This window comes from Somniosus microcephalus, chromosome 9 (genome assembly GCF_052327205.1).
Source record: "Somniosus microcephalus isolate GS21.2 chromosome 9, FLI_Smic_1.0, whole genome shotgun sequence".
Lineage (NCBI taxonomy): Eukaryota > Metazoa > Chordata > Chondrichthyes > Squaliformes > Somniosidae > Somniosus > Somniosus microcephalus.
In genome coordinates this window covers 191,350,108-191,377,826 of record NC_140995.1, presented here as the reverse complement: position 1 = coordinate 191,377,826, position 27,719 = coordinate 191,350,108, and the positions used below count along the sequence as shown (strand labels likewise).

The 27,719-nt window shown below is 45.7% G+C and overlaps 1 protein-coding gene across 1 annotated transcript in view; it reads right to left on the bottom strand.

The window, feature by feature from the left end:
- grik2 (glutamate receptor, ionotropic, kainate 2) overlaps nucleotides 1–27,719 on the bottom strand; it is a 529,211-nt gene that overhangs the window by 318,963 nt on the left and 182,529 nt on the right. Inside the window, exons 2-3 of the mRNA XM_085998231.1 lie at nucleotides 12,511–12,730; nucleotides 11,952–12,209 (exon numbers count right to left, since the gene is read on the bottom strand). Coding sequence (XP_085854357.1) covers nucleotides 11,952–12,209; nucleotides 12,511–12,730 — 478 coding nt within the window. The remainder of the gene's footprint in view (nucleotides 1–11,951; nucleotides 12,210–12,510; nucleotides 12,731–27,719) is intronic.

Sequence of the window (27,719 nt, the reverse complement as noted above, 5' to 3'; positions counted from 1 at the left end):
TCTCGCAATGCCTCTGTCAGATTCCCTCCAAACTGGCAGTACTTCGCTAGTCTACGCAGTTCGACCAAGTATTCTGCGTTGCTTTCGTCTTTCCATTGCGTTCTCGCATAGAATTTGAATCGTTCAGCCAACATCAACGGTGTAGGGTTCAAGTGGTCCTTCAGGACAGCCACAATATCATCGAAAGTCTGATCCGCCGGTTTAGCTGGTGCTAGTAGATGCTTCAAGAGCCCGTATGTCTTTGCGCCCATCGAGTTCAGCAAGGTTATAGCTTTGTCATCTTCTTCTATTTTATTGGCCTCACAATAGATCTCAATGCGTTCCACGTACGTGGCCCAGTCTTCTACCTCGGAATTAAAATCGTTGATGTTACCACGCTTAGGCATCTTCCTCTCTTTGGGAACAACACAAGTATTTCTTTAAATTATTATTTCTTTTTTTTTCTAAGATGGCGGCTTTTCCCGTGAAAATGGCGGTTTCCCGCTCTTTCCTTCTCTCCCCGCCCCTTCAATGGCGGTTTCCCGCGTCTGTCGTCTTCTCCGCCTAATGGCGGCTTCCCGCGTTTCTTCCCTGGTGGGAGGGGTACGCTTTCCCCACAGCGGACAGGTTCAGCCGCTGGGCTGGCTCTCGCACAGTTCCCCTTACTCGGCTCTGTCTCTCTCTCCTGCTCGCACGGCTCTACCGGCTCTGGGTACACCCCGTTGACGGAGAACAGTTCAGCCGCTGGACTGGCTCTCGCGCAGTCTCTCTCCCCTTGCTCGGCTCTGTCTCTCTCTCTCCCGCCCGCTCGGCTCTACCAGCGCTGGGTACTCCCGTTGGCGGAGAACAGTTCAGCCGCTGGACTGGCTCTCGCGCAGTCTCCCTTGGTCGGCTCTGTTTCTCCCGCACGCTCGGTTCCCATTCGCCTCCCAGCCCTCTCACAGTCCGGTGCTTCCCTCCCCGGCTGCGGCTGAGTTTCTCTCTTCCCGCGCCTACGCTCCCGGTCTCAGCGCTTCGTGGCTTCGGTCGCTGCCCGGCTTTCCCGCCGATCGCGGTCTGGCTGTCTCACGACGCCATTGGACCCGACTTTCCGTCCGGCTCCTTTCCCCCTCGACCGTGGTCGAGTGTGTAAAGTCTGTAGGTTGTGCAGTAAATAACTTCAGAGACTTTAGAAGTACAAACAAAACAGGTCTTTACTATTCAGAGGTCTGGGCGATTTCTGCCCTAGTTGACGTATTCCAACCCTTATATACTGGTGTGGTCACTATCGGTATTACAGTATACATGAGCCAATAAATAGTGCCACCCTAAAGTAGTGCTCTTAAAGGCGAACGGTCACATTCTATAGTTCCCTTAAAGGTAAACGGTTACATACACAACACTCCTCCCTTCCTAGCTTATTACTTACAGAATCCCGTTAACATACAATCTTCAATTTTATATAAACAGTTTGCAGCTATACTCTCGATGGAATCAACGTCATATAACAATTTACAGATATACTCTCGATGGAGTCAACGTCATATAACTTCATGTTTAACATAACATAATAACATATATAACTTCATGTCAAAACAGATCACAGATTCAGTCTCTGTGGAAAACAGTTCATAGATTCAGTCTCTGTGGTGTAGTCGGTTCACATTGCTGGAGTGACTCATTCAATAGTCCTTCCATGGGTTTAACAGTTTGAACTTCCGAACTGAATTGGCTCCGTTCGGAGGGACCACGTGTGTGATCTGGTAGAGGTAATAATGGTTCAGATGGGTCATCTTCTGTTTCAACTTTTCCTTTTCTGCTTCTTGGAGACTCTCTGGGCTCCACTGTCAGCTGCCAGCTGCATGCGCAGTTCCTCCTTCTCTTCCTCCTTTTCCCGTAGTAGAGCCACCTTCTCCCGATGTTCCGTAGACTTTCGGTGCTCCTCCATGATTTCTGTATGGTGGGAGTCGAAGTTACAAGTTGGGCAGGACAGGACATAGTAATATTCGGAGTCGTCCTGAGCTAGGCCAGCGAGAGGGTCTTCTATGTCCTCCCTACCCAGCTGGACGTCAGCCAGCTTTTGTTCCAAATCCAGACATCTTTCCTGAAGAGACTTCTTCACGTGTTCCGCTTCCTCTAACTTTTTCTGGGCTTTCAGCAAGTTGTTTACTAATGACCTCATTTGTGATTTTAATACTTCAACTTCCTTTGGAGATTGATTGATCGGACTATTCAATCTCTCTACCGGAGCAGTTGTTTCAGCGTTCTGTTGTTCAACCTTGACATGAGTCAGCGTACTTTTGGTATCTAAGGGTTGCTCTGCTGCCATCTTCTCAGTCTGTGTTGCAACCTCGGCTATTTCAATAACTTTTGAGAGCTCCAAACCCTTCTCCTCTGACGATTTAAGCTCATGTTCATGGCCCATTCTTACGGTCTCTGTGTTTCTTACAGTTCCCTTTTCTTCCACTGAAAAGATTTCCAGTTGCATCTGTTCTTCAAGTCGTTGGACCTCGGCCATTGCCGCTTCATATTTATTTTGTGTTTCCTTTAATAATTTAACGAGTTCTTGGACATCCTGTATTCCCTGTTCTGGTATGTCTTCCACCACTAATTTTTTTCTTATGGATTGAATCCCTAACGATGAGTCAGCCTTGGCCTGAAGCTCATCAAACATTTCCTGCAGACTTTGTAATTCTTGCTTATGGTCAACCTTTAGTCGTTCATATGCTTTCACTAACACGAGCTTTTCGGAAGTTGCCAAGTTAACCCCTTCCAGGATTGTAGTCCGAGCCTGTTCATACTGTTCTTTCAACTCGTTACACTCTGCTTGCAACAAGTCGTAGAGGTGAACTGGAATACCATCCTGACTTCCTGAAGATTCCTCTTCCTTTGGATCGTTCTGTGTATATTCTAGTTCCTGAACAGCCTCCGGGAGATGTGATTGGTACTTGGCCACGATGGCTCTATGGTCGCTCTCTGCTTGAGCGAGCTGTCTCTGTTGTCTTTCCAGGGACTCCCATTCGGTGTCCCCGAACTTTTTCACCTTTTCCATCTCTTGTAGGAGACGGGCACTCAACTGTTCTAATTGTCGTTGTACTTTGACATAACGTTGAGTTCTAGCCCGGTGTTCCTCCGTAATGCATATGTCTGTAGCTTGAACAGACTCAGAATTCTCTGTCTTTATGCACACCATCGATTTCCCAACCTTAGTCCGTGAGTTCATGTTAATCTTGTTTTTCATACATAAGCTGGACTTATCGTCTTCCGGCTCGGAGTCTGAGCTGCTTGTCTGCACCGAGTCCTCACTCGTCATTGCTTGTCGATAGTGCCATTCCATGTCTATTTTCTTGATCCACTCCCGTCCCAGAAGTGGTGGTCCTCCCTCAGGTAGTACGTACAGATACATTCGTGGGTGTTCTTTACCCCTATCTCTCACCTTGACTCGTATTTTTCCCAGGGGGTATACATGATGCCCCGTGTATGTCTGTAATACGAATTTGGTATTTCTTAAGGGTATGTGAGAGAATAGCCGGTGATAGTCCTTTTGGTTGATGACGGATACAGCTGATCCCGTGTCCAGCTCCATTCGTACTTGGACTCCCGCTATTTTTAGTGTGACCCAGATCGTCTGTAGATCAGTGACTTTACCCACATGGTGGATTCTCAGACTATCCAGCTCCTGGCTGTTTGGGTCTGAGTCTGAATTTTGTTCGTCTGAACTCTTTTCAGCCACCTGATGCACCTTGTTGTACTTTCCTTGTGGTGGTGGCTTCCTTTGCTTGTTGGTCTTCTTTCCGGACCTGCATACCTTCGCGATGTGACCCAGTTTGCCACATTTCCTGCACTCTTGGTCCTTAAACCAGCACTGATTCTGGTCGTGCGTTGTCTTTCCACAACGGTAGCATTTGGGAGTGCTTGCTGTAATTTGGTCCACCCCGAGTGCCGCCGCCTTTAGCTGCATTTCCGCCGTCCCTTTCGCTGCGGCTTCGTGCGATGAAGCTATGAGGACAGCCCTGTCCAGTGTGAGGTCGTTTTCTTCCAGAAGTCGCTTCTGCGTTCCTTCTTTGGCCAAACCGCATACGAACTTGTCCCGCAGCGCCTCTGTTAAATTCCCTCCAAACTGGCAGTATTTCGCTAGCTTACGCAGTTCGACTAAGTATTCCGCATTGCTTTCATCTTGCCTCTGGGTTCTGGCGTAAAATTTAAATCGTTCAGCCAGCATCAATGGTGTGGGGTTCAAGTGATCCTTCAACACTGTTACGATCTCTTCGAAGGTCTGGTCCACTGGTTTAACTGGTGCTATTAGATGTTTCAAAAGCCCGTATGTTTTTGCTCCCATCGAATTTAACAAAGTTATTGCCTTGTTGTCATCCTCAATTTCGTTGGCTACGCAATATATTTCTATACGTTCCACATACGTGGCCCAGTCTTCTATTTCTACATTAAAGTCATTAATATTTCCTCGCTTAGGCATCTTCTTCTCTTTTTGAGAACAGTACAAGTATTACTTTACTTATTATTAATTTTCTTCTCTCTTCTTGAGAACACACCAGCCTTTCTGAAAAATCTTATTACTTTTCTGAAATTCTTAATAATTTCCAAGATGGCGGTTTCCCGCTTCTTCCTTCTTCTTCAGCGGTTTTCCCCGAAAAATGGCGGCTTTCCCGCGCTTCTCGCTCTCCCCGCCCACTTCAATGGCGGTTTTCCCGCGCTTGGCGGTCTTCACCCGGTCCCCCGACGCCGTCTGTCAGCCCGAGTGCGGCCCTTATCTATAATGCGATCGCTGGATCGCGAAGCGGCTGCCGGCCCTTATCTGTAGATCCGATCGCTCTCGCGGCTCTCGGCCCTTATCTGGAGATGCGATCGCTGGCTTGCAACGCCTCCCGCTCGGCTCTGGCTCCCCCGCTCGCGCGGCTCTCGGCTCTGACACTCCCGCGCCTACTCGCAGGCTCAGCGCTTCGTGGCAGCGGTTGCTGCACGGCTTCTCACATTGCCCGCGGTCCGGCTGTCACCCGACGCCGTTGGACCCGAATGCTTTGCCCTTCTCCTCCAAATACTTCTACCCCGTTTTTTTTTTTAAATTTATTTGTTTTAACTACTCACAGTCTCTTCGGCCGCCTTGTTTTAGGCTGATTGGCTCGCTCAAGATGTGGTAGCAGGGTAATCTGTGCCTGTTGCTGCCGCAGCTTTGCTGTTAATCTTCCAGCTTCCAGTAAGTACTATACTTTTAGTAGACGGAGCCTCGTGTTTTCTTTTTGAAGCTCTCTGCTACTGGTTAGTCTTGCCGCAGGGTACGATCGGACTCGTCGCCACTGTAAAGTCTGTAGGTTGTGCAGTAAATAACTTCAGAGACTTTAGAAGTACAAACAAAACAGGTCTTTACTATTCAGAGGTCTGGGCGATTTCTGCCCTAGTTAACGTATTCCAACCCTTATATACTGGTGTGGTCACTATCGGTATTACAGTATACATGAGCCAATAAATAGTGCCACCCTAAAGTAGTGCTCTTAAAGGCGAACGGTCACATTCTATAGTTCCCTTAAAGGTAAACGGTTACATACACAACAGAGTGCACAGCCCTTATCCTCCGGATATTCTTTACACTTTCCCTTACTCACAGTCTCCGTGGCCGCCTTGCTTCCTGCTGATCGGCTCACTCCGCACCGTGGCAGAAGGGACAGTCAGTGCCTGTTGCTGATGGAAGCTTTTGTTGCTAAAGTCTTCCTCCTTTCTATTGCTGCAGCCTCGTGTTTTCTCCCAGCAGAACGACGAGGGCGGTTGCCTCTCTTCGACGCTCTTTAGTTGCTTTGGTAGTCTTGCCGCAGGGTACGATCGGACTCGTCGCCACTGTAAAGTCTGTGGGTTGTGCAGTTAATAACGACACAGACTTCAGGAGTAACAAACAAACAGGACTTTACTATTCGAAGGTCAGGGCGAATCTGCCCTATAAATCATGCCACAGCACTTATATACCGGTGTGGTCACCGTCGGTATTACCGTATACAGAAGCCAAACAAGTAGTGCCACACCTAAAATAGTTCTCTTAAAGGTGAACGGTTACATACAATAGTCTCTTAAAGGTAGACGGTTACATACACTACAACTTCCTATTCGCATACCGTAATGCTGCACATACGGTGACCAACCAGGCCCCCGCCGTCATGTTCTTTAATAGAAGGTTAAGGTCTCGCCTTGAATTGCTCAGACCAAACATTCGGAGAGATGTGGAAAACCGAGTATTTCGTAGGGCTCCTGACAGACAGACACGGAGCTTCGAGGTGGGGCAGCAAGTGTTGGCCCGTGATTATAGGAATGAAAAGTGGCGGTCTGGTACGATAAAGGCCCGCCAGGGACCCTTGATGTACACAGTTGAGACAGGGGAAGGCATAATCAGACGACATGCTGATCAACTTGTGGAGTCCAGAAACCCAACTGATTCACTACCTCAAATGTCTCAGCACATTGTTACAGCGGAATCACAGCCCAGCTCGTCGTTACAGAGGTCTCAGGATTGCGAGGAGTTCAGCACTCCAGTGATCTCCACGGCACAGGATGTGCCATCAGACACCGACGAGTCCAGCGATGAAGGGGTGACGGAAGTACCGTCGCCTACACCGAGACCGACTAGAGAAAGACGTTATCCTAGTCAAGACAGGAGGCCTCCTCAGAGACTGAATCTATAACATGTTTCTGTTTATATATATATATAAGTAGACAACTCTTGATGTAAATATGTTATGTATATTGTGTTACCAAATGTTATTAGCCCTAGTTATGGGGCATCTATTGATTAATTGCACGGGTACGTTTTAATTAAAAGGGGAGGAATGTTGTGTATGTAATAGGTATGTTACTTTAAACCTATGGCCAGGGCAGCACTACTTTGTAGGGCGTAGTGATACCGTAGTACCACTCCTGGCCATAGGGGTATAAATAGTACTGTGGGTACTGATCTCCCCTCAGTTTCCCGCCTGTTGGTATTAAGTAAAGGCCTACGTTGAATCTTCCAAGCTGTCTCGTCATTATTGCATTAAGTATAGACACATACTTTATACTAATCCCCTTCCCGCCTCGGGGAGGCGGCGCCCAGCACAGGTCGGGTACCGCCTCCTGGGACATTGGCATGGAGGCGGGTTGGGGGCGGGTTGGGTTCCTGCCCCCCGATTCTGCAATTTTCCCACCACTCCCACCTCCAAACCCGCTTCCTCGGGGCTTGGAAAATCGAGCCCTATGACTATGGGCTCGATTTTGCCAGGCCCAAGGAGGCAGGATTGGAGGCGTGTGAGGTGGTAAAATCGCAAAAAATGGTGGGAGGGCCCGATCACGCCTCCATCCAATTTTCCCAAATGTGTGTTTTCTGACCCCGTTTCCAGCCCGCCTCCAAGAGGCGGGATAGGCCCTTAAGGCCCTTAACAGCCAGTTAAGTGCCTCTATAATCCCATTTTGAGAGGCCTTTCTGATTTTACCACTTTTCCCACGTCCTGCATGTCTCCTCTGGAACACGCCAGTGAATCCTGGTGGCCTCACAAGTGGATTGCTTACTAACAGCTGCAGCTCCACCATTAAAAATGAATTTTCACCAATCATCATTTGCAGGTGGCAGAACTTTGTTGTCTCAGGTCTGGGGGAAATTTTAGCAGGCATACCCATTGTTGTGGAAGTTTGGAGCCTGACACCCATCTCCAGTGTGACCTCCTGGGAAACTCCTCTCCCCACCTTGACTGAGTGCTTCCTCAACTGAGGTATATACCAGATGCAAGGGAACCACTTATTTCCTTTCCTCCTGGACATCAGATTCGGACGAAGACCAGCCACGGCAGCAGCAGAACCATGAACAACAGCACCACCAACAGCAGCAGCAACAACAGGAGTGCCAAGCTGCTGCTCACCCACCTGAAGCTGCACAGGCCAGAAGGTACCAGCGCGCGACCACATTGCTGCCGGGATGCAAAGGACGCACTCATCTTGGCCAGATTTGCTCAGCCTGCACAATCAAACAATTTTGCCTCGCACCTTCTTATCAGACCATCGACAATGGCCAAGAACCTGCGGATTCCTATCTCTCTGACCACCATACTGACAATTGCAAGTCGCCCTAAGCCCTCAATGTGGAAGTCCCCGTAGCGAAATGACATGCACCAAAACTGCAACAGTTTGCAATCAGAATTTTTTATGACAATAAGCAACTGATGGTGTTTCAAAATTTAACACAACATTACACCCTAGTGACTATGGTAGCCAGCCTTACCATGGAGGTAGCCAGCCTTACCATGGAGGTAGCCAGCCTTACCATGGAGGTAGCCATCCTTTCCAAGGAGGTTGCCATGCTTTCCATGGTGATGCGTTCATGCGCCAACGCCTCCACAAAGGCTCTGCTCATGTTAGCGATGGACTCCTCCATTCGCTCCACACTCGCAGCGACCCTGGAGACAAAACCTGCCAGAGACTCCTGCACCTGTTCCTGGAGTTCCAGCACCGCTCTCCTTCCGGATGGACCCAGAGGCACAGGGTCAACATGCAGCGGAGCCGAGCTGGAAGCGTCCTCTCCACTACGATGAGGACTCTCCACTGCTGTCCCTGTCTCCACCATCTGCTGATGCTCATGGTAAGCTGTGATACACCAGGTGACAACTCTACTCTATGTCCCGAAGGTCCCACCGAGGTGTGATTGTCTGCACTGGTGCAGGGTGCGCTTAATTCTGCTGACGGAGTGTCCTCAGAGGTTGCAGCTTCCTCTGAGGAGTCTGGAAGCTCAGGCTCTTCCTCCTGGACAGTGGGGACTTGGGCTCTCGATGGTCCTGTGGGGGAGTAAAGGAAAGAGTTAGAGATGTGAGGTAAAGGTTGCATGCACATTGAATTGTACAGATGATCATAAGTCAATCTGTTAGAGCATCAGAATCATTATCAGTCACTCATGCAATGTCAATGAGAGAGATGCCAAACTATTCTGTCACCAGCTTGCTGTGATGCGCCCGCCTGTCCGTCCCCCACTTGGGAATCCTCCTCGATCCCGGCAATTTCCAGGGCCGCCTCCTCCGAGGTGGTGAGCTGGGCTACTGAGGGTGGCCCTCCTCCTGTCCTCGCTCTTTCCCTCTTATTGTGGACTCTCTTTTCCTGCAATGAGGGAGACAAGTGGAGTTTGAGTGAGAATGAAGGAGTGTCGAGAATCCATAGCATGGATGCTTAGAAGGAGACAAAGGACCCTCCCTGTGTGTTGAAAGTTGTTGTCATTGCATCACAGTGATAGGGAGTGAAAGGGCTGCATGGTGGAATAGTTAAGTGAATGTGACCATAGAGAGAGGGAATGGGTAAGGGTGCAGGGATGTCAGTGTCAAGTGGGATGTGGAGGAAGAGGTTGCCAAAGCAGAGTGCTGGTGAGGCGAGGCGATGGGGATGAGATTGAGGGTGATGAGAAAGTCATACTCACTTTTCCTGTGCGGAGAAGGTCATGAAATCTCTTCCTACACTGCAGCCAGGTTCTGCGGCACATAGAGATGGAGCTGACCTCCTGGGCCACTTGCAGCCACACAGCTTTAGTCTGTTGTGGTGGCTTTTTTCTCCCTGAGGAAGGGAAGAGCACCTCCTTATTAGATCTTGCTCCCTGCACCAGAGCTTGGAGGGAGGGCTCATCAAAGCGAGGTGCACACTTTTGCTTGCTGGTGGACATGGTCGGTAAATGAAGTCCTTCATACAATGTCCAAAGCGTTTCCAGTCTCCAGAAGAAGCAAGGCTGCTTGCAGGCCTTAAATCCAGCAACGCTGATGACGACATTGGAGGCGACTTTCAGGATGGAAAGACTAATTGGGCCAGGGGTTCCCACACGCTGGAAATCAAGTGCCCAATTAGGGGAAAATCACACTTTTTTCCCACTTCACATCGGAGTCGGGGTCCTGACACGAAAACTAACTGACACGCCCCAGCCCGACCCCAACGGCAAAATCGAGCCCAAAGACTATGGAGCAGCAGCACCCCGGGAATGGCCTACTGCCTCATTCCGGCAATGGTGTGGCTGTCCCAATCTTGCTTAGGACCTACAATTAGGCGACTGGAGTGCCCACTTGAGTCGCAGAGGTACAAAGGATCCCAATTGACATTTTAGGACAGCAGTGGGTGGGCCTGTTACGGGCTCCACAAAAAACAACTTGGGCCACTGCTGCACTGGGCCCCCACCTTTCCCAAGAGCGGACCCCCCCCACTCCAACCTCCCCAATCACCCCTCCAATCTAACTTTTTCCTGGCTGGCAGTCGGCAGGGGCGCCCAATATTGTGGCAGTCTGGAGCATGCAGCCTGCCCTGGAATACTAATTTTCTGCCTGCACACTGCCGGCCCTATGTCGTCGAGGCCGGGCCAACAGATTATCGGATTCCGGGTTCCCAAACACCGCTCAGGAGGGAAAATCTACCCTGATCTGTGAATGGCAACCAATGAAGCTTTAGGTCAACAAGATGCCATATACCAATTAAACACAATGGGTTCTATCTGCTTCATAACACAATTTGTAATCTTTGGCAAAACTGGTCTTTGAAATGATCTTGAATCTAATCCCACCACTACTTCAATAAACAATTCCTTATTCATAGGGGTTGATTTTGCCAATGGGGAGCTTTTGGAGGCGGGACTCCCACTTATCGTGTTTCAGTCCCGCCTCCATCAACATCTAGCCAACCCACACTATTTTTCCTTGATTGACCTTGTTAAGCCCGCCCAGCGGGCTTAGCAGACCAATTAAGGGGAAGCCAATTGCAGAGAACATCAACGTACGACGTTTCATCTGTCAAAAATTTTTGACAGATGAATTGTCATCGTTTGACAGCTCTGTGAAGCTATCAAACAGTGACATTCTCTGTAGTTTGATGAATTCAAGACCTCATCAAACATCTTTCTTTTGCAGAAATGAGATGGTTGTTGCATTTGAGAATGCAACAGCCATCTGTCATCTCTACCGTGGAGGTGCGAGACTCTCCGCATACACACCGACTGAAGCCTGCAGGAAGAAACAAAGGTAAGTGCACTTTTTCTAACACTTTTGCACTTACCTCAGATACTCACCTCTCCAAACTTGCACTCATCACTCACCTCCACAGCACACTTTTGCATCGCCACCACCCCCCCAACCCCGGCCAACCCCCGCAGACCCAGTACTCGCCTCGCTGACCGGGCGGGTTTTGGAGCCTTCGGGAAGCCCGCACTTGTGAGGGCAAAAAGGGGATAATTTTATTTTCTGCCTGTTAACTACCTGTTAACAGGCAGTTAATTGGCTTTAATCCTTTCCCGCCTCCAAGGAGATGGGACTCGGCGCGGGACGGCTACCTGCCTCCTGGCAAGATGGCATGGAGGTGGGTTGGGCACCCACCCCCAAATTCTGCCATTTTCCCAGCCGTCCCGCCTCCATACCCACCTTCCCAGGGCTGGCAAAATCGCCCCCATAGTGTGTGGGGAGAGCAAGAGTGTTGATTTGTTCCGAATATTATCATAATGAGTGATTTTCAAAAGATTGTGCTGACACAAAAGAGCAAATTGCACTAAAATATTTTACAATGGGGGTAATTTTGATTTTGTGCGATAGTGTAAAACGGGTGATATCGATTCAAAAGCTCGTTATATAGCTCTCCCGATTTGACTTCCATGGAAATGAAAATCGGGAGAGACGTATAATGGGTGGCTGATCCGATATCGCCCGTTTTACACTATCACACAAAGTCAAAATTACCCCCAGTGTCTTTAAAATGTTGTAGCTGTGGCACCAAACAGCAATAAAAAAAATTAAACAGTGAATCAACATATTTTGTTCTTTTCCTGAATAAAGGATTAATTCCCCTTACATTGAAACCAATGAAAATGCAATTTGACATATTCAGTCAATGTAAACAGTGCAGGTCTTCATAAACTTTTCTGAAGATTACTAAAGATAAACATATATTTTTGCCAATAGGACCCAACATCTTCCATGCATGCTTTTGTTTGTTTATATGGTTTCCGTGTGCACACGTACCTGTGCTGTCATCATACACCACGGTGACAGTTTTCCATTTGAAGAAATGTACCAAATCCAGGATGGCTTGACTGAGGGAAGAGAAGTCTGGGTAGAGGTTGACGTAGAAAGAATCCCTGTTGTCTGAGACTTGATGCTTCCACCGGGTCTGTATGTGGGGAACCCCGAGTGCATTGCAAATGGACTGCACTGCGTTAGCTGAAGAACTATGAGAAGGCCCAAAGATGGCTGCCACCCCCAGAGACAGTTGATCACAGGCTGAAGAGGAGATATATAATTCTGTCAATAATGAGAGGAGAGAAAGCCGATGTGCTAGCAGGAATTATTCGGGGGAAAAAGAAACATATTTCACTTCACTACATTATGAATCAATCTTTTTGTATGGTACAGTTAGCTTTACTTTGTCTCTTTCAGAATCATAATTTGCTGTTTGATAGATTAGTTTTTTTCTTTTTAAATATTTTCTGACTAAACTTTCAATAACTAGTCCGGCATGCTGGGGTAAACCTAGTGAATACGTTTGGATTTCATGCAGCAGAGACTGCGCGGAGTACTTTACCTTTTCTGGATGCTTCAAAACTGTCGTAAATATTTATCCTTTGGATGTCGTACGTTAACGTTGTGTTTGGCAGCAGCGTTCTATTTCTGTTGATTGTATTTAAAGCAAACTTAAAGGCTAGTTCCTCTGCCCCAGATGGGCTTTTTTCCACTGACTCAAAAATTCCTCCTGAAACAGAAAAAAGTTGTGGCATTTTAGACACAGCATATACATAAAAAATCTGGATATAGGAATTCAGGGAATTGATATAGGAATTAAGGGAATAATATTGAAACTTGCCAATAACACCAAACTGTGGAGGGAGTGGTGGGGGGAGCCGAGTAATAATAATTGTAAAAGACAACAGCAGAAGACAGATGGCTAGCAGGATGGGCAGATAGGTGGCAGATGCAGTCCAACATAGCAAAGTGTGATGTAACACATTTTGGAAGTAAGATTAGAAAATGATAAGATTGTAAATGGAGTGGAGGATCAGAGGGACTTTAATATGCAAATACACAGGTCAATAAAGGCGGTAGTAAAGTAGATAAGGCTATAAAAAGATAAACAGACTCCTTAGATTTGTAACTAGAGGCATAGACTAACACAGAAACATAGAAGATAGGAGCAGGAGAAGGCCATTCGGCCCCTCGAGCCTGTTCCGCCATTTAATGAGATCATGGCTGATCATCCAAATTCAGTACCCTGTCCCTGCTTTCTCCCCATATCCCTTGATCCCTTTAGCCTTAAGAAATATATCTAACTCCTTCTTGAATATATTTAACGAATTGGCCTTAACGGCCTTCTGTGGTAGAGTATTCCACAGGTTCACCAATCTCTGAGTGAAGAAATTCCTCCTCCTCTCAGTCCGAAATGGCTTACCCCTTATACTTAAGACTGTGACCCCTGGTTCTGGACTCCCCCGCCATTGGGAACATCCTTCCTGCATCTAGTCTGTCTAGTCCTGTTAGAATTTTATAAGTTTCAATGAGATCCCCTTTCATTCTTCTAAACTCTAGCGAATACAAGCCCAATCGACCCAATCTCTCCTCATACGTCATTCCTGCCATCCCAGGTATCAGTCTGGTGAATCTTCGCTGCAATCCCTCCATGGCAAGAGCACACTTCCTCAGATAAGGCAACCAAAACTGCACACAATACTCAAGGTGTGGTCTCACAAAGGCCCTGTACAACTGCAAGAGTAAGGCGGGAATATTAAACGTACAAGATCTTAGCTAGGCCACAATTGTTTTTTTATTCATTCCTGGGATGTGGGCGTCACTGGCAAGGCCAGCATTTATTGTCCACCCCTAATTGCCCTTGAGAAGGTGGTGGTGAGCCACTTTCTTGAACCGCTGCAGTCCTTGTGGTGAAGGTACTCCCACAGTGCTGTGGGAGTTCCAGGATTTTGACCCAGTGACGATGAAAGATCGGCGATATATTTCCAAGTCAGGATGGTGTGTGACTTGGAGGGTGTTCCAATGCGCCTGCTGCCCTTGTCCTTCCAAATGGTAGAGGTCAAGGGTTTGGGAGGTGCTGTCGAAGAAGCCTTGGCAAGTTGCTGCAGTGCATCTTGTAGATGGTACACACTACAGCCACGGTGCGCCAGTGGTGGACGGGGTGAATGTTTAACGTGGTGGATGGGGTGCCAATCAAGTGGGTTACTTTGTCCTGGATGATGTCAAGCTTCTTGACTGTTGTTAGAGCTGCACTCTTCCAGGCAAGTGGAAAGTATTCCATCACACTCCTGACTTGTGCCTTGTAAATGTTGGAAAGGCTTTGGGGAGTCAGGAGGTGAGACACTTGCCGCAGAATTCCCAGCCTCCGACCTGCTCTTGTTGCCACAGTATTTATGTGGCTGGTCCAGTTAAGTTTCTGGTCAATGGTGACCACCAGGATGTTGATGGTGAGGGACCCTGCAATGGTAATGCCATTGAATGTGAAGGGCCGGTGGTTAGACTCTCTCTTGTTGGAGATAGTCATTGCCTGGCATTTGTGTGGCTCGAATGTTACTTGCCACTTATCAGCCCAAGCCTGAATGATCGTCCAGGTCTTGCTGCATGTGGGCATGGACTGCTTCATTATCTGAAGAGTTGCAAATGGAACTGAACATTATGCAATCATCAGTGAACATCCACACTTCTGGCCTTATGATGGAAGGAAGGTCATTGATGATGCAGCTGAAGATGGTTGGGCCTAGGACACTGCCCTGAGGAACTCCTGCAGCGATGTCCTGGGGCTGAGATGATTGGCCTCCAACAACCACAACCATCTTCCTTTGTGTTAGGTATGACTCCAGCCAGTGGAGAGTTATCCCCCTGATTCCCATTGACTTCAGTTTTACTAGGGCTCCTTGATGCCACACTCGGTCAAATACTGCCTTGATTTCAAGGGCAGTCACTCTCACCTCATCTCTGGAATTCAGCTCTTTTGTCCATGTTTGGACCAAGGCTGTAATGAGGTCTGGAGCCGAGTGGTTCTGGCGGAACCCAAACTGAGCATCGGTCAGCAGGTTATTGGTGAGTTATTAGAACTCTGTGTATATTTTTAGAACCCCGTTATAGGAAGAAGATATAAGCAATGGATGCAGTGTCAACCTACGAGACCACCCATGACTTCAATATAACTGTTTGCAAAGCAGCCCAGCACCAAAACTAAATGGTTCCCAGAAATCAGAATTCAGTTGTGGAGTGCAGAAAATAACCCAAAGGTAAGGCCCAGAAGTTAACCAGCAACCTAAGAGGACAAACCAGCAACTAACCTTTATGGAGGGACGAGCCCTGTAAATAGCGCTCCTGCAGGATGCTTGCTGCCTGTTAGCACCATGATTCGCTGGGCGAGTTTTATCACATGGCGAGTTAGGCACCGGGGCAGAACAATTTCACAAAAGGGTCCTACAACGCACGTAGGACCCTTATTTAAATATTATGATGAGGCGTTTAAATTCTTCCCACACCCGCCCTGGCTGCCTACTGAGCAGCCCGATCCGATATGGTGGGCGGTGCTCTTCTGGCGCAGAATGAGCCTTCTGCCACATTGGATCCTTAGGCGCCTGCTTACACCTGTAAAACAGGTGTAGCCTGATCAAATTTCTAGGCCCAGGTTTTTTTTTCCCCGTCGTCCAGTAATTCTTTTCATCAACATTTAAGCTGCTGGTGACAAAAGTAATTAATCTCTCCTGGGTGCCATTATCTTGCAATAAAATAGTTATTAGATTTATAGCTGTAACAGTCAGTAGAAAAGCAAAAAGCTGTCTTATTGAACTAGGAAAATGTTAAGAACTTGGTTTCTGATGCAATAAACTTCAGTCACAAAAATGCACCTTGATGTGCAGAGAGTCAATAAAATAGATTCATTTCAAGTGAGACAATGTAATTGTGAATTTAACTTAGCAAATATACCGGCAGAGCATCAGAAATAAGGGCATGATCTTAAATTAAACCTCAACAGCACGTCTCGGCTAGGGTAATATTCTCTGGTTAAAATACAACTGCCTTAGAAAAAGGCTAAAGCATGAATTATGCAAGTCGAGGCTACCGGCGCAGAACCTTGCCAAAGGGGAGCACAGGGCACAGACAGGCCACCAAACACGATCGGGCCAACTCTGTGACCCTGTTCAGTGAGATCGACTAAAACATCGAAAGCGGAGAGCAGGGGTAAAGGGTAGTTATTCAGATTGGAGGAAGGTAGAAAGCGGTGTTCGACAAGAATCAGTGCTGGGACCACTGTTATTCATAATTTACATTAATGATTTGGACTTAGGAACAAGTAACTCAATATCAAAAATTACAGATGATACAAAACTGGGGGTATAGCTAACACTGAGGAAGAATGCAACATAATATAAGACATTAGACAACTTGCAGACTGGGCAGTTAATGAACTTTAACAAATAAATGTGAGGTGATGCACTTTGGTAGGAAAAACAGAAACATTACCTACACCTTAGAAAATAAGAAACCGAATGGGGTAGAAGTGCAAAGGGATCGAGGGATACCAGTGAAAAAATCATTAAAAGCAGCATCGCAGGTCAGCAAAGCAATTAAAAATGCTAACAAAGCACTGGGATTTATTTCTAGGGGTATAGAATTCAAAAATAGTGAACTTATGTTAAAGTTGTATCAGACCCTGGTCAGGCCGCACTTAGAGTACTGTGCACAGTTCTGGTCTCCATATTATAAAAAGGACATAGAAGCACTGGAAAAAGTGCAAAAAAGATTTACAAGGATGATACCAGAACTGAGAGATTACAGCTATTGGAAAGATTGAACAGGTTGGGGCTTTTTTCTTCAGAAAAGGGAATACTTAGAGGAAACCTGATAGAGGTCTTTAAAATTATGAATGGTAGATGTAGAGAGAATGTTTCCACTTGTGGGAGAATTCAAAACTCAGGGCCATAAATACAAGATAGTTACTAATAAATCCAATCGGTAAATAAGGAGAAATTTCTTTACTCGGAGAGCGGTTAGAGTGTGGAACTCATTACCAACAGGCAGTGGATGTGGCAGATAGCTTAGATACTTTCAAAAGGAAACTAGACGAGTACATGAGAGAAAAGGGAATAGAAAGATGTGCTGAATGGCTGAGATGAGGTAGATGGAAGAGACTCGGGTGGAGTATAAACTCCAGCACAGACTAGTTGAGTTGAGTGGCCCGTTTCTGTGCTATATATTCTATGTAATTCTACAACAGGAGCCGAGCCTCACAAAACTTATGTAACCTAACTGTATCACCTGACTTAAGTTTTAGTTCAACCAATTACGCCTCCTCAAGTACTTTCCTCAGTCTTACAAGACAATAATGAATCGAACTTGAATAGATAATAATAGTCAAAACACACAATCCAAGTGGACCACGACTTCCTCCATTAATCTTTGAAGGGTTGACAGTAAACTTGTCAAATTAAAAGGCGTAACTTTAACTTGACAGGAAATCCCAGGAACTTGTTTTCACAATCAGTTTTGTTCAACTTCTTCCTGCCAATAACCAGCAACAAAGTCAAATGTTGAAAAAAGCAGTGATCTCTGAAGGCATTTAACGTGTCATAAATTTTTAGTAATGAGCCGTCATCTGTCATTTGGCTTAGCTATCTGCATTCAATACAAAAGCTCACACTGACACCTTAACTCTTTAGCAGAACAATTAAGGATGCCCATGGGCTGATATAAAACCAAATTGCATTATCTGCTAACATATGATTAATACGGTGCTTGACTTCCTCCTTCTGGTACACTGGAAAGCATTTGTATCACTTTTCAAAGGGACTGTCAGATTAAATCAGATCTAACTGTACAGAAGGCTAAAACAATCCTTCAAGATTTCAATCCTGGCTGCTTTCAGAATGTACTAACATATTAGTTGACTCGTTACGATGATTACTGAGATGTCGGTGAATTGGCACAGTCCTTTTATGAATCAAAATTTACTGATGATTCTGTCTCAATCAGAGTTGAATGTTTCTGTGAGATAGTGGACTATCACCACTATCATTACCACGTCATAACATACGGTAGCGATATAATAGTTGATCTTCCATAGGCTCTTTAACCAGCAGTTATTATTCAGTCCATTTTCTTTCTGAGCATCATTCCTGTTCCACAGCACCATATATTATTTTCATAAGGGTTTGTTTTGCTACAATTACAATAGGCAACTCAAAAATCCTCAGTAAAACATCTCTTCTGCTATTTGCCTCTGGCACTTGATCAGCTTGTTTCAGATTTATGTTTCACCAGATATTGCTGATTGCTTAACTTTAAGCATCACCGCATCGTCACAGTGATACTGGTCATTGACCTGAAACGTTAACCTGTTTCTCTCTCTCCACAGATGCTGCCTGACCTGCTGAGTGTTTCCAGCACTTTCTGGTTTTATTTCAGATTTCCAGCATCCACAGTATTTTGCTTTTATTGCAGTGATATTACCATGTTGCTGCCATGGTAGTTTTCTTATCGCTCGTGTACATGTCCGAAGGATGTATTCCAAGTTTTTTGTCTTTTTGGGTCCTCAGCTGCATATCATACAGCCTTGCATATAAAGTTTGATGCAATGTTCCAATTAATTTGCATACTGCTGACACTAACGGATCTTGATATTATTGGTAAAATTGGTCAGGGTTACTGGGCATAAATTCGGGGTTATCACTAGAAGAAGAGGGAAATTAAAGGGTTTTTTCTACACAGAGGCTTATTAAAACATTCACCGCAATTGAGGCAAAGACTAAAGAATTAATTGTAACAAAGAGTCTTTCGCACCAGGAGAGCATGTTAGAAATGTGGGCGTTATGTCAGTGGGCCACAGGATTTCTCACCCAATATGGACAGAACATCCTGTGGGGCCTGAACTCCACACCTGAATATGGACTCTCAATGGGCACAAGGGAACAATTCATAAAGTTTACCAGTAAAAGGAAACTGGAGAAACATTTGAAAAAGAAGAATATGAAATGATATGGGGAAAGGGCAGGAAAATGGGATTAGATTAGAAGGCACCCTGTGGCACAGTGCTAAACTGTACAAGCCACGAAAAATCCCAGCTTCCAACTCGGGTATCTGCTGAGGTAGCTCATCAAAAGCAAGGTGTGGCAACGCAATGCAATTGGTCACAATGTCCATGGGCTAGGGAGGTGAAAGTGAGTCAGGGTTGCGACTCCAGACTGCTGTTCAGCGCTCCGGCTGAAAATCAGGGAGGACAGGATCTGCTGACTAGACTCGGATCTGAAGACTAGAAACTTGAGCGAGGAGAAGACAAGTTGCTCGTGGGCATGAGAAAAAACCCAAAATGGCAGGTCCCCATGGAGAGAAAAATAACTAAGAAAGGTTTCATTTGTTGTATGAACGCATTAAAGCATACAATCAGGCAGAGAGGCTTACAACTGCGATGTTCACTTTATTCTGTAAAATGGCTGACTGCCGTTTTCCCGGGTAATTCCCATAATGCAATGCACATTACATTACCGTATTTACTGGTGTCAAACTTGCAATCAATACACGACATCCCCCTTTTCCTTGGCAACAAACTTGCAGTTTACAAACAGTTGCTTACAATAACACTGCATAACTTATTTGGTTTATAAACTTTTTACAAACTTGTGTCTTACCACACAACTAAATAATTCCCAGGTTTAAACATTTAACATCACCCATGCAGTTCTCACACAGTTTATGTTGTGACATAATCAGACAGTCTTTGGGGTTTTCTTTTAACCCTTTGAGGTCTGGCTGTATTGGGTATGTCTGACATGTTGGTGTCAGTGGGTATTGCCTGTGTCACAGTGGTATGTGTGTCAGGGTCTACTATACTGTCCTCAGTCCCTTGTGTTTCCTCCCGCTCATGGAGTGTCTCCTTTGGTCCATTGGTTCTGTATTTCTTCACAAACGTAGTGTATCTCGAGTAGCGTGCTCTGTCTGGAGATTCTACGACTACTTGACTCCCTGTTTTACTCAAAACTTTGTGGGGTCTGGCATTAAAAGGAGTGGTGAACTTGTCCACATTGTCCTGCCGTACCAGCACCGTGTCGTCAACTTCCACCTCTGAGTATTGTGTTCTCCGCTGATCATCTGTGTACAGTTTGGACTTGCCTTTTTGTTCTGCGTCCCGGTCACATACTTCCATGTCTGTGCGCGACTCTGTGATGTCTGGCAGCTTTCCTCTCATTTTCCGTTTAAAGAGCAGCTCTGCCGGGCTCTTTCCTGTCGTGGCATGGTCAATGCTCCTGTACACAGTCACATATTTTCTAAGTTCACATTTGCAATCTAGTCCTTCTGACTGAGCAAATCTGATTCTCTTCATCAGCGATGCATTCTGGTGCTCGACTTCTCCGTTAGCCTGAGCCCATTTTGCTGTCGTTTTCAAGTGTTTGATCCCATTGTTTTCACAGTATTTTTTGAGTAATTCAGATCTGAATTGGGGACCATTATCAGATTTGCAGGTGATTGGCAAACCATGACGGCTGAAGATTGACTCTAAACTATCAATAACCTTCTCTGTTGTTGTGGAGGTCATGATGTCGTATTCATAGTAGCGACTATAATAATCAACTACCACAAGAATGGAGTGGTTGGATGGCAAGGGTCCCAGTAAGTCTATAGCTACATCCTGTCAGGGGCCCTCCGGTAATGGTGTTGGTCTCAACGGTTCAGGTGGGTCGGGTCTGGCTACTATCTGACAGCTGTGGCACACTTTACAGTGTTTTTCAGCTGCCTTGTCCATGCCAGGCCACCAAACCTTGGTTCTGAGATGTTGCTTTGTTCCAACTATTCCCAAGTGTCCTTCATGTGCTAACACCAGGGCTCGTGCATGTAACACTGTGGGTAGCATGAGCGTGTTCCCCGAAGAACTAGGTACCCCACTACGCACAGCTCATTTGCAATTGCTGCATAAGCTTTACAGTTCTCAAAATGTCCGTTTGTGATTGCCTTCTGTACCTCAATCAGCTCTGGGTCGGTAGCAGAGGCTTCCTCCACCTCTCTAGTAGTGAGTGCTTTTGGTGTCGCACTCACAGCTACAAATCTCACGTATTCATCTGAGCCATGAGAATGTCTCTCCTGTTTTGCTGTCTCCCCCAGCAATCATGACAATGGGTCTGCAATGGGTCTGCAATGTTTTGCTTGCCTGGAATGTGTATCACCTTAAAATCGTACGGCTGTAATCTAAGTATCCATCTCTCCATAAGGGCACAGGGTTTAGAGTGTGGGCCGTATATCACTTGTAATGGCTTATGGTCAGTTACCAAGTTAAATTTTTGTCCATACACATATGGATCCAGCCTCTCACAAGCCCATACAAGAGCTAAGGCCTCTCTCTCTGTTTGAGAGTATTTCCTCTCACAGTCTGTTAAACTACGACTTGCATAGCATATTGGCACCTCTTGTCCCTGTTGGTCCTGAACTAGTACTGCGCCTAAACCTACAGGACTGGCATCTGCTATCACCTTGGTTGGTGCGTCCTTATCAAAATATGCTAAAGTGCCGGCTCTGGCCAACTCTTCCTTGAGTGCACTGAATGACTGTCTCTGTTGTGATCCAAATTTAAATGGTGTGTCTTTTCTCGTCAGGCATCGCAGTGGCTCTGATAGCATTGCAAACTGCGGGATGAATCTGCTACTGTACCCAACGAGTCCCAAGAAACTCCTCACCTCTGTAGCATTCTCTGGTTCCCGAGCTTCTGCCACCGCTTGCACTCTCTCTGCTGTTGGTCCGATACCCTTTTAAGACAACAGGATTCCCATGAAAATCAATCGATCCATGTTGAATTGGCACTTCTCTGAGTTTAGTGTCAGTCCACTTTCCATTAGTCTGGTCATGACAGCGTGCAGGCGTCTGTTGTGCGTTTCCTGGTCGTGTGCATGCACGATAATGTCGTCTGAGATGTTTTCAACACCCTCTATCCCAGCTAAGGCATTAGCTATCTCGTGCTGATATTGCTCACTAGCTGAAGATACACCGAATATCAGCCTCTTGTACCTGTATACTCCGTTATGTACTGCAAACGTTGTGATTTCTCGTGACTCAGGGGTCAGTTCTAGCTGGTGATAACCCCATTTCGGGTCTAGCTTACAAAACACCGTCGAGCCGTTCATACCTTGGAGTATCTCATCAACGGTGGGGATTGGATATGGTTCCCTCACTATTGCCTGGTTTGCTTGTCTCATGTCTAGGCATAACCTTACATTCTTATCCACTTTTGGTACAATAACCACAGGATTTACCCATGGGGTGGGACCAGTTACAGGTTCGATAATGTCCATGTCCCTCAATTGTTTTATTTTGGCTTCTACTGCCCCCCTTAAGTTGAATGGTATACGCCTGAGTGGCTGGGCCACAGGCTTCACTTGTGGGTCAATATACAAACTGATCTGTTTCATGTTCAGCCTTCCTACTCCCTGGAACACCTTTGGATACCGCTGTTCTAGTAGCTGTCTTACGTGTACCACAGCTGAGACATCTGTGCCTATTTTTAAAACTCCCAGTTTCATGCCTGTCTCCCTTCCTAGCAACGGCTCTCCATGGCCTTTAATCACAATGAACTCCGCCTGCTCAGTTCTCTTACCTATTGTAATCCCACATGTGAATACACCTTTAACTGACAGTGGTCGGCTAGAAGCATAAGAGAATAACTTTCTCTCTGTCTTAGGGACATGTGACTGACACTTAATGTGTTCTGACTTTAATCCTTCCCATGTATTCTCATCTATCATATTATTAGTTGTACCCGAATCAATTAACATTCTCAGGTTTACTCCCCCCACACAAAAGGTAAGTCTCTCTGTCACGTTATTTCCAGTAACAGCAAATGCAAAGTCATTTTGTTCCTCTACATTGTTCACACTGTGTTTCTTTGTACCCTTTGTGCGGCATACTTTGGAGAAATGATCCTTTCCCTTGCACTTATGACACATTTGTCCGCATGCTGGACATTTCGGATCTCTGCCCATGTGGTCTGTGTGTCCACATCTGTAACATTTCCTTTCATTCCTATCGCCATTTCCCTTTGGTTTCTCTGTCGAGCTTTTCGCATAATACCCTCTTTTCTGTGTAACACGACGAACAGTATCTGTCTCCGCCTTCTCTGTACATGACATGGCTGACATCTGCTCCTTGATGTTTTCACATTGTGAGGCCAATTGTAACGTGCGGGCGAGCGTTAGACCTTGCCCTTCCTCTAGCAATTTCCTCCGCACATAGGCTGACATGCACCTGTAATGATCAGTAACCTGTCATTCTGGAATGGTACACTAGGTGGTGCTGTATGTATATAAGAGTGGGCTACCCACGATGCACCAGGCTACCCACAAGGCAGCAGTCAAGATGGATGCCTCTACAGATACTGTACCTAGTCCACATGTGCTCAATAAAGTGTCTAGCAAAAGCTAGCTGTTCTTAATAAAAATGACTAGTTATTAATGAACATAACATGGTACCAGGATTGGTACGATCTGCTGAATATTGTCCAATGCGACATGGAGAATTTGAAGCCACCAGAGCGTTTGAAACTCACAGGAAATATTGACTACAATTGGCAGACTTTTAAACAACAATTCGAACTCTACATTGCTGCCATCGGGTATGGTACGAAGCCAGGCGCAAGGAAAATAGCGTTGCTGCTCACGGTTGCAGGCCCACAGGTGATAGAGGTATTTAATACATTTGTATTTAATCCAGATGAGAACAGAGGAAAATTAGACGATGTGCTAAAGAAGTTTGATACACATTGTTCTCCCAAAAAGAATGAAACCTATGAGAGGTACATCTTCTGTTCTCGGACACAGCAGCAAAATGAGACTTTTGATTGCTTTATAACAGAGCTGAAACTGAAAGCACAGACATGTAATTTCTCTGAGCTGAAAGCATCCATGATTCGTGACCAGATTGTGTTTGGTATTCATGATAAAAAAGTCAGGGAACGTCTGTTGAGAGAAACCGAACTAACATTGGAAATTGCTGTGAAAATGTGCCAAGCCAGTGAGCTAGCTCGAAAGCACGCGAAGACTTTCAGTGAAATCAATAATGATGCAATTGTAATGAGTGGTAATGCTGCTGTCGGTGCTGTGTCCTACAAGGGGAAGAAACGTGGGCAGAACAGAAATGAAAAGCAATCGGAGGATGACATTTTTAATTGTAAACGCTGTGGTTACAAACATCAGTTAAGACAATGCCCAGCGTTTGGAAAAATGTGCACAAAGTGTAATGGAAAGAATCACTTTGCCAAACAATGCTTTTCAAAAGTAAAAACAAAGAAAGGGCAACGAGTTAATGTGATTGAGGACACTGATTTAAGTGAGACATTTTTTGTATGAATGATGTCATGTGACAATGTCAAAAAATGATACAGAAAATGTGCAGCCCTCAGATATGGACAATGCTGAACATAAAATTAATGCAGTAAAAGAGGACAAATGGATGATCCCACTGCAGATAAATGGAGCATTAGTTCCATTGAAACTGGACACTGGGGCAAAAGCAAACTTAATCAGTATGAGTGACATTAAAAACATGAAAGAAAAGCCCAAAATACAGAAAAAGTCAGTAATACTGAAGGACTATAATGGACAGAAAATAGACAGCTTAGGTGTGTGATAATAATAATAACTTCTGGGAAGTTATGTGCACATCACTTCCTGTGAATTGTGAACTGTGAACTCTGTGCATACATCACTTCCTGTGCATACGTCACTTCCTGTGTTTGGACTAGTATAAATACTGAACTGCTCAGTATGGTAAAAGGGCTTCACCTAGAGGCATGGTGAAGACTGCTCTTGTATATAGTTTAATTATAAGTTGCTTAAAGCTTACTTTAAAGTTCCTTGATGTGTGAGACTCTTTTGTTACATCAATTTAAGCAACTTAGTATTTACACTCACAAATACTAGACCTTCGGACAAACTCGGAGTTAAGGATCCAGGGAACCACCCATCATGGAAAACATCCTTAAACCTACTCGTCTGGACTTGGACCCAAACGCACCAGCAGCTGGCAGGGTATGGAAGCATTGGTACCGTACTTTTGAGAATTTTCTTGATGAATGTAAAGCGAATGCTTCTACTAAACTGAGGATACTTATCAACTATGTGACCCCAACAGTGTTTGAATATGTTGATGAATGGGATAATTACGATGAGGTGATCCGGGCACTTAAAAAACTATATGCCAAGACCGCAAATGAGGTCTATGCTAGACATCTACTGGCCACAGCCCGACAAGGGCCAGGGGAATCGATTAACGAATTCCTTCAAGAACGTCGCAGGCTCAGCGTAGATTGTAACTTTCAGGCAGCCTCGGCTGAGCTGTACCGCGAAGAAATGATTCGTGATGCTTTCATCTGCGGGATTGCCTCTCCATTTATATGCCAGCATCTACTAGAAAGTAAAACACTTGAGCTACAAAAGGCTTTTGACCTGGCTTGTTCTCTGGATTTGGCAAAGAAAAATGCAGACCTCTATCAGCTGCCCAGATCTCGATCTGCTGCTGTAACTGCAACCAGACGATTCAAGTGGCCTCAGGTGAACCCTATCATGGAGGAATCTAATCCTGATGATACTTCTGATGAAGAAGAGGAGTATGACCCCACTTTAGCAGCCTCTTGGCAATCTAGGAAGGAATGCTTCTTTTGTGGAGATTCTTTTCACCCTAGGAAATTCTGCCCTGCTCGCAATGCGATCTGCAGTCATTGCGATAAAAAGGGACACTTTGCAAAAGTTTGCCAATCAAGAGCCTCTACAAGGGCCTATCCAGCTAAGGCCTACCGAACTGCCCCAATTAGGGCCTATCAAGATGCTCCGGCTAGGACCTATCAAGCTTCCTCTCAAGCTCTCTCCCGAAGAAGCACACCTAGAGTTTCAGCCACTCTCTGTGCAACCACACCAATTACAACTGCTTGCCCACAGAACCTGTTTCATGCAGCTACAAAAGTTTCAATTAATGGGCATACCTTAGATGCCTTAATTGACTCAGGAAGTACTGATAGTTTCATTAGAGAACAGATTGTTGCGAAATTGAAACTACATATCTTCCCATCGGACCAGGCAATTGCGATGGCTCAGTCATCACTTAATACCAGAATCTCCGGCTTTTGTATTATTGATATGACACTTAATGGTCGCATGAATCCCTCCACCCGACTTTCGGTGCTCAAGGACTTATGTAGTGATCTCATCTTAGGGCTGGATTTTCAAAAACAGCATAAGAAACTCACCATTGAGTTCGGCGGATCCAAACCTGGACTTACTATTTCTAATATACTGTCTAAATTACCGTTTTGTGCATTATCAGCAGCTTCACTTGATGAACCCTCATTATTTGCCAGTATTCCTCCTCGATGCAAACCAATAATAACGAAATCGCGGCGCTTTAGTCAGGAAGACCAATCTTTTATTGAGGCTGAAATCTCTCGACTTTTAGCAGAGGATATCATCGAACCATGTTCGTCGCCCTGGCAGGCTCAAGTCGTCATCGTCAAGAACCCTCTAAAACCTCACAAACAACGACTATGCATTGATTATTCGCAAACCATCAATCAATATACTGACTTGGACGCCTACCCATTGCCACGCATTGATGATATGGTTAATAAACTGGCCGAATACAAAGTGTTCTCAACTTACGATTTAAAAAGTGCCTATCATCAGGTACCCTTGAAGGTCTCAGATAAGCAGTACACGGCCTTTGAGGCTAATGGACGGCTGTACCAATTTCGTCGCCTCCCATTCGGGGTTACTAATGGAGTGGCTGTCTTCCAATGGGCAATGGATGGCCTGGTTAAGCAGGAAAACTTAAGGGACACTTTTCCCTATCTTGATAACATTACTATTGCAGGTCACGATCAACAGGAACATGACGCCAACCTCCAAAAATTTCGGGATGCCCTCCATCACCGTAACTTAACTTTGAATGAATCTAAATCTGTTGAGTCACAACTGACCATCAACATCCTTGGCTACTACGTAGGCAATGGTATCATTAAGCCAGACCCAGAAAGACTTCGCCCGCTCCAAGAGCTCCCGTCACCTAAGAATCCAGCTTCTTTACGTCGGGCTCTCGGTCTGTTTGCATACTACGCTAAATGGATTCCTCATTTTTCAGACAAAATCCAACCCTTGCTGCATGCTCGATCATTTCCATTGGAAACAGCGGCTGTTGCAGACTTTAACCTTCTCAAAAAACAGTTGGAGAAAGCGGCTCTTCACTCCATCGATGAGAATCTCCCTTTCATAGTCGAATGTGATGCCTCGGAGGTGGCGATCTCAGCTACTCTAAATCAGGAAGGTCGTCCTGTAGCATTTATGTCCAGGACCTTGCAAGGTGCCGAGCTACATTATCCTCCGGTTGAGAAGGAAGCCACAGCCATCATAGAGGCGGTACGGAAGTGGAACCATTTCCTAGCTCGCCAGCACTTTACATTAATCACGGACCAGCGATCAGTCGCCTTCATGCTCGATAATCGAAAACGAACCAAAATTAAGAATAATAAAATACAGCTTTGGAGGATGGAACTAGCCTCTTTTGGTTACACCATTCACTATCGACCTGGCAAGGAGAATGTGGCCCCGGATACCCTCACACGAGCATTCTGCTCCACTATGTCGTCCTCTACTCTCATAGATGTCCATAATGGATTGTGTCATCCTGGCGTTACGCGCATGCTACATTTCGTACGATCACGGAATCTCCCTTTTTCTACTGGAGATGTAAAGAAAATGTGCTCAGAATGCCGGCTTTGTGCAGAATTAAAAC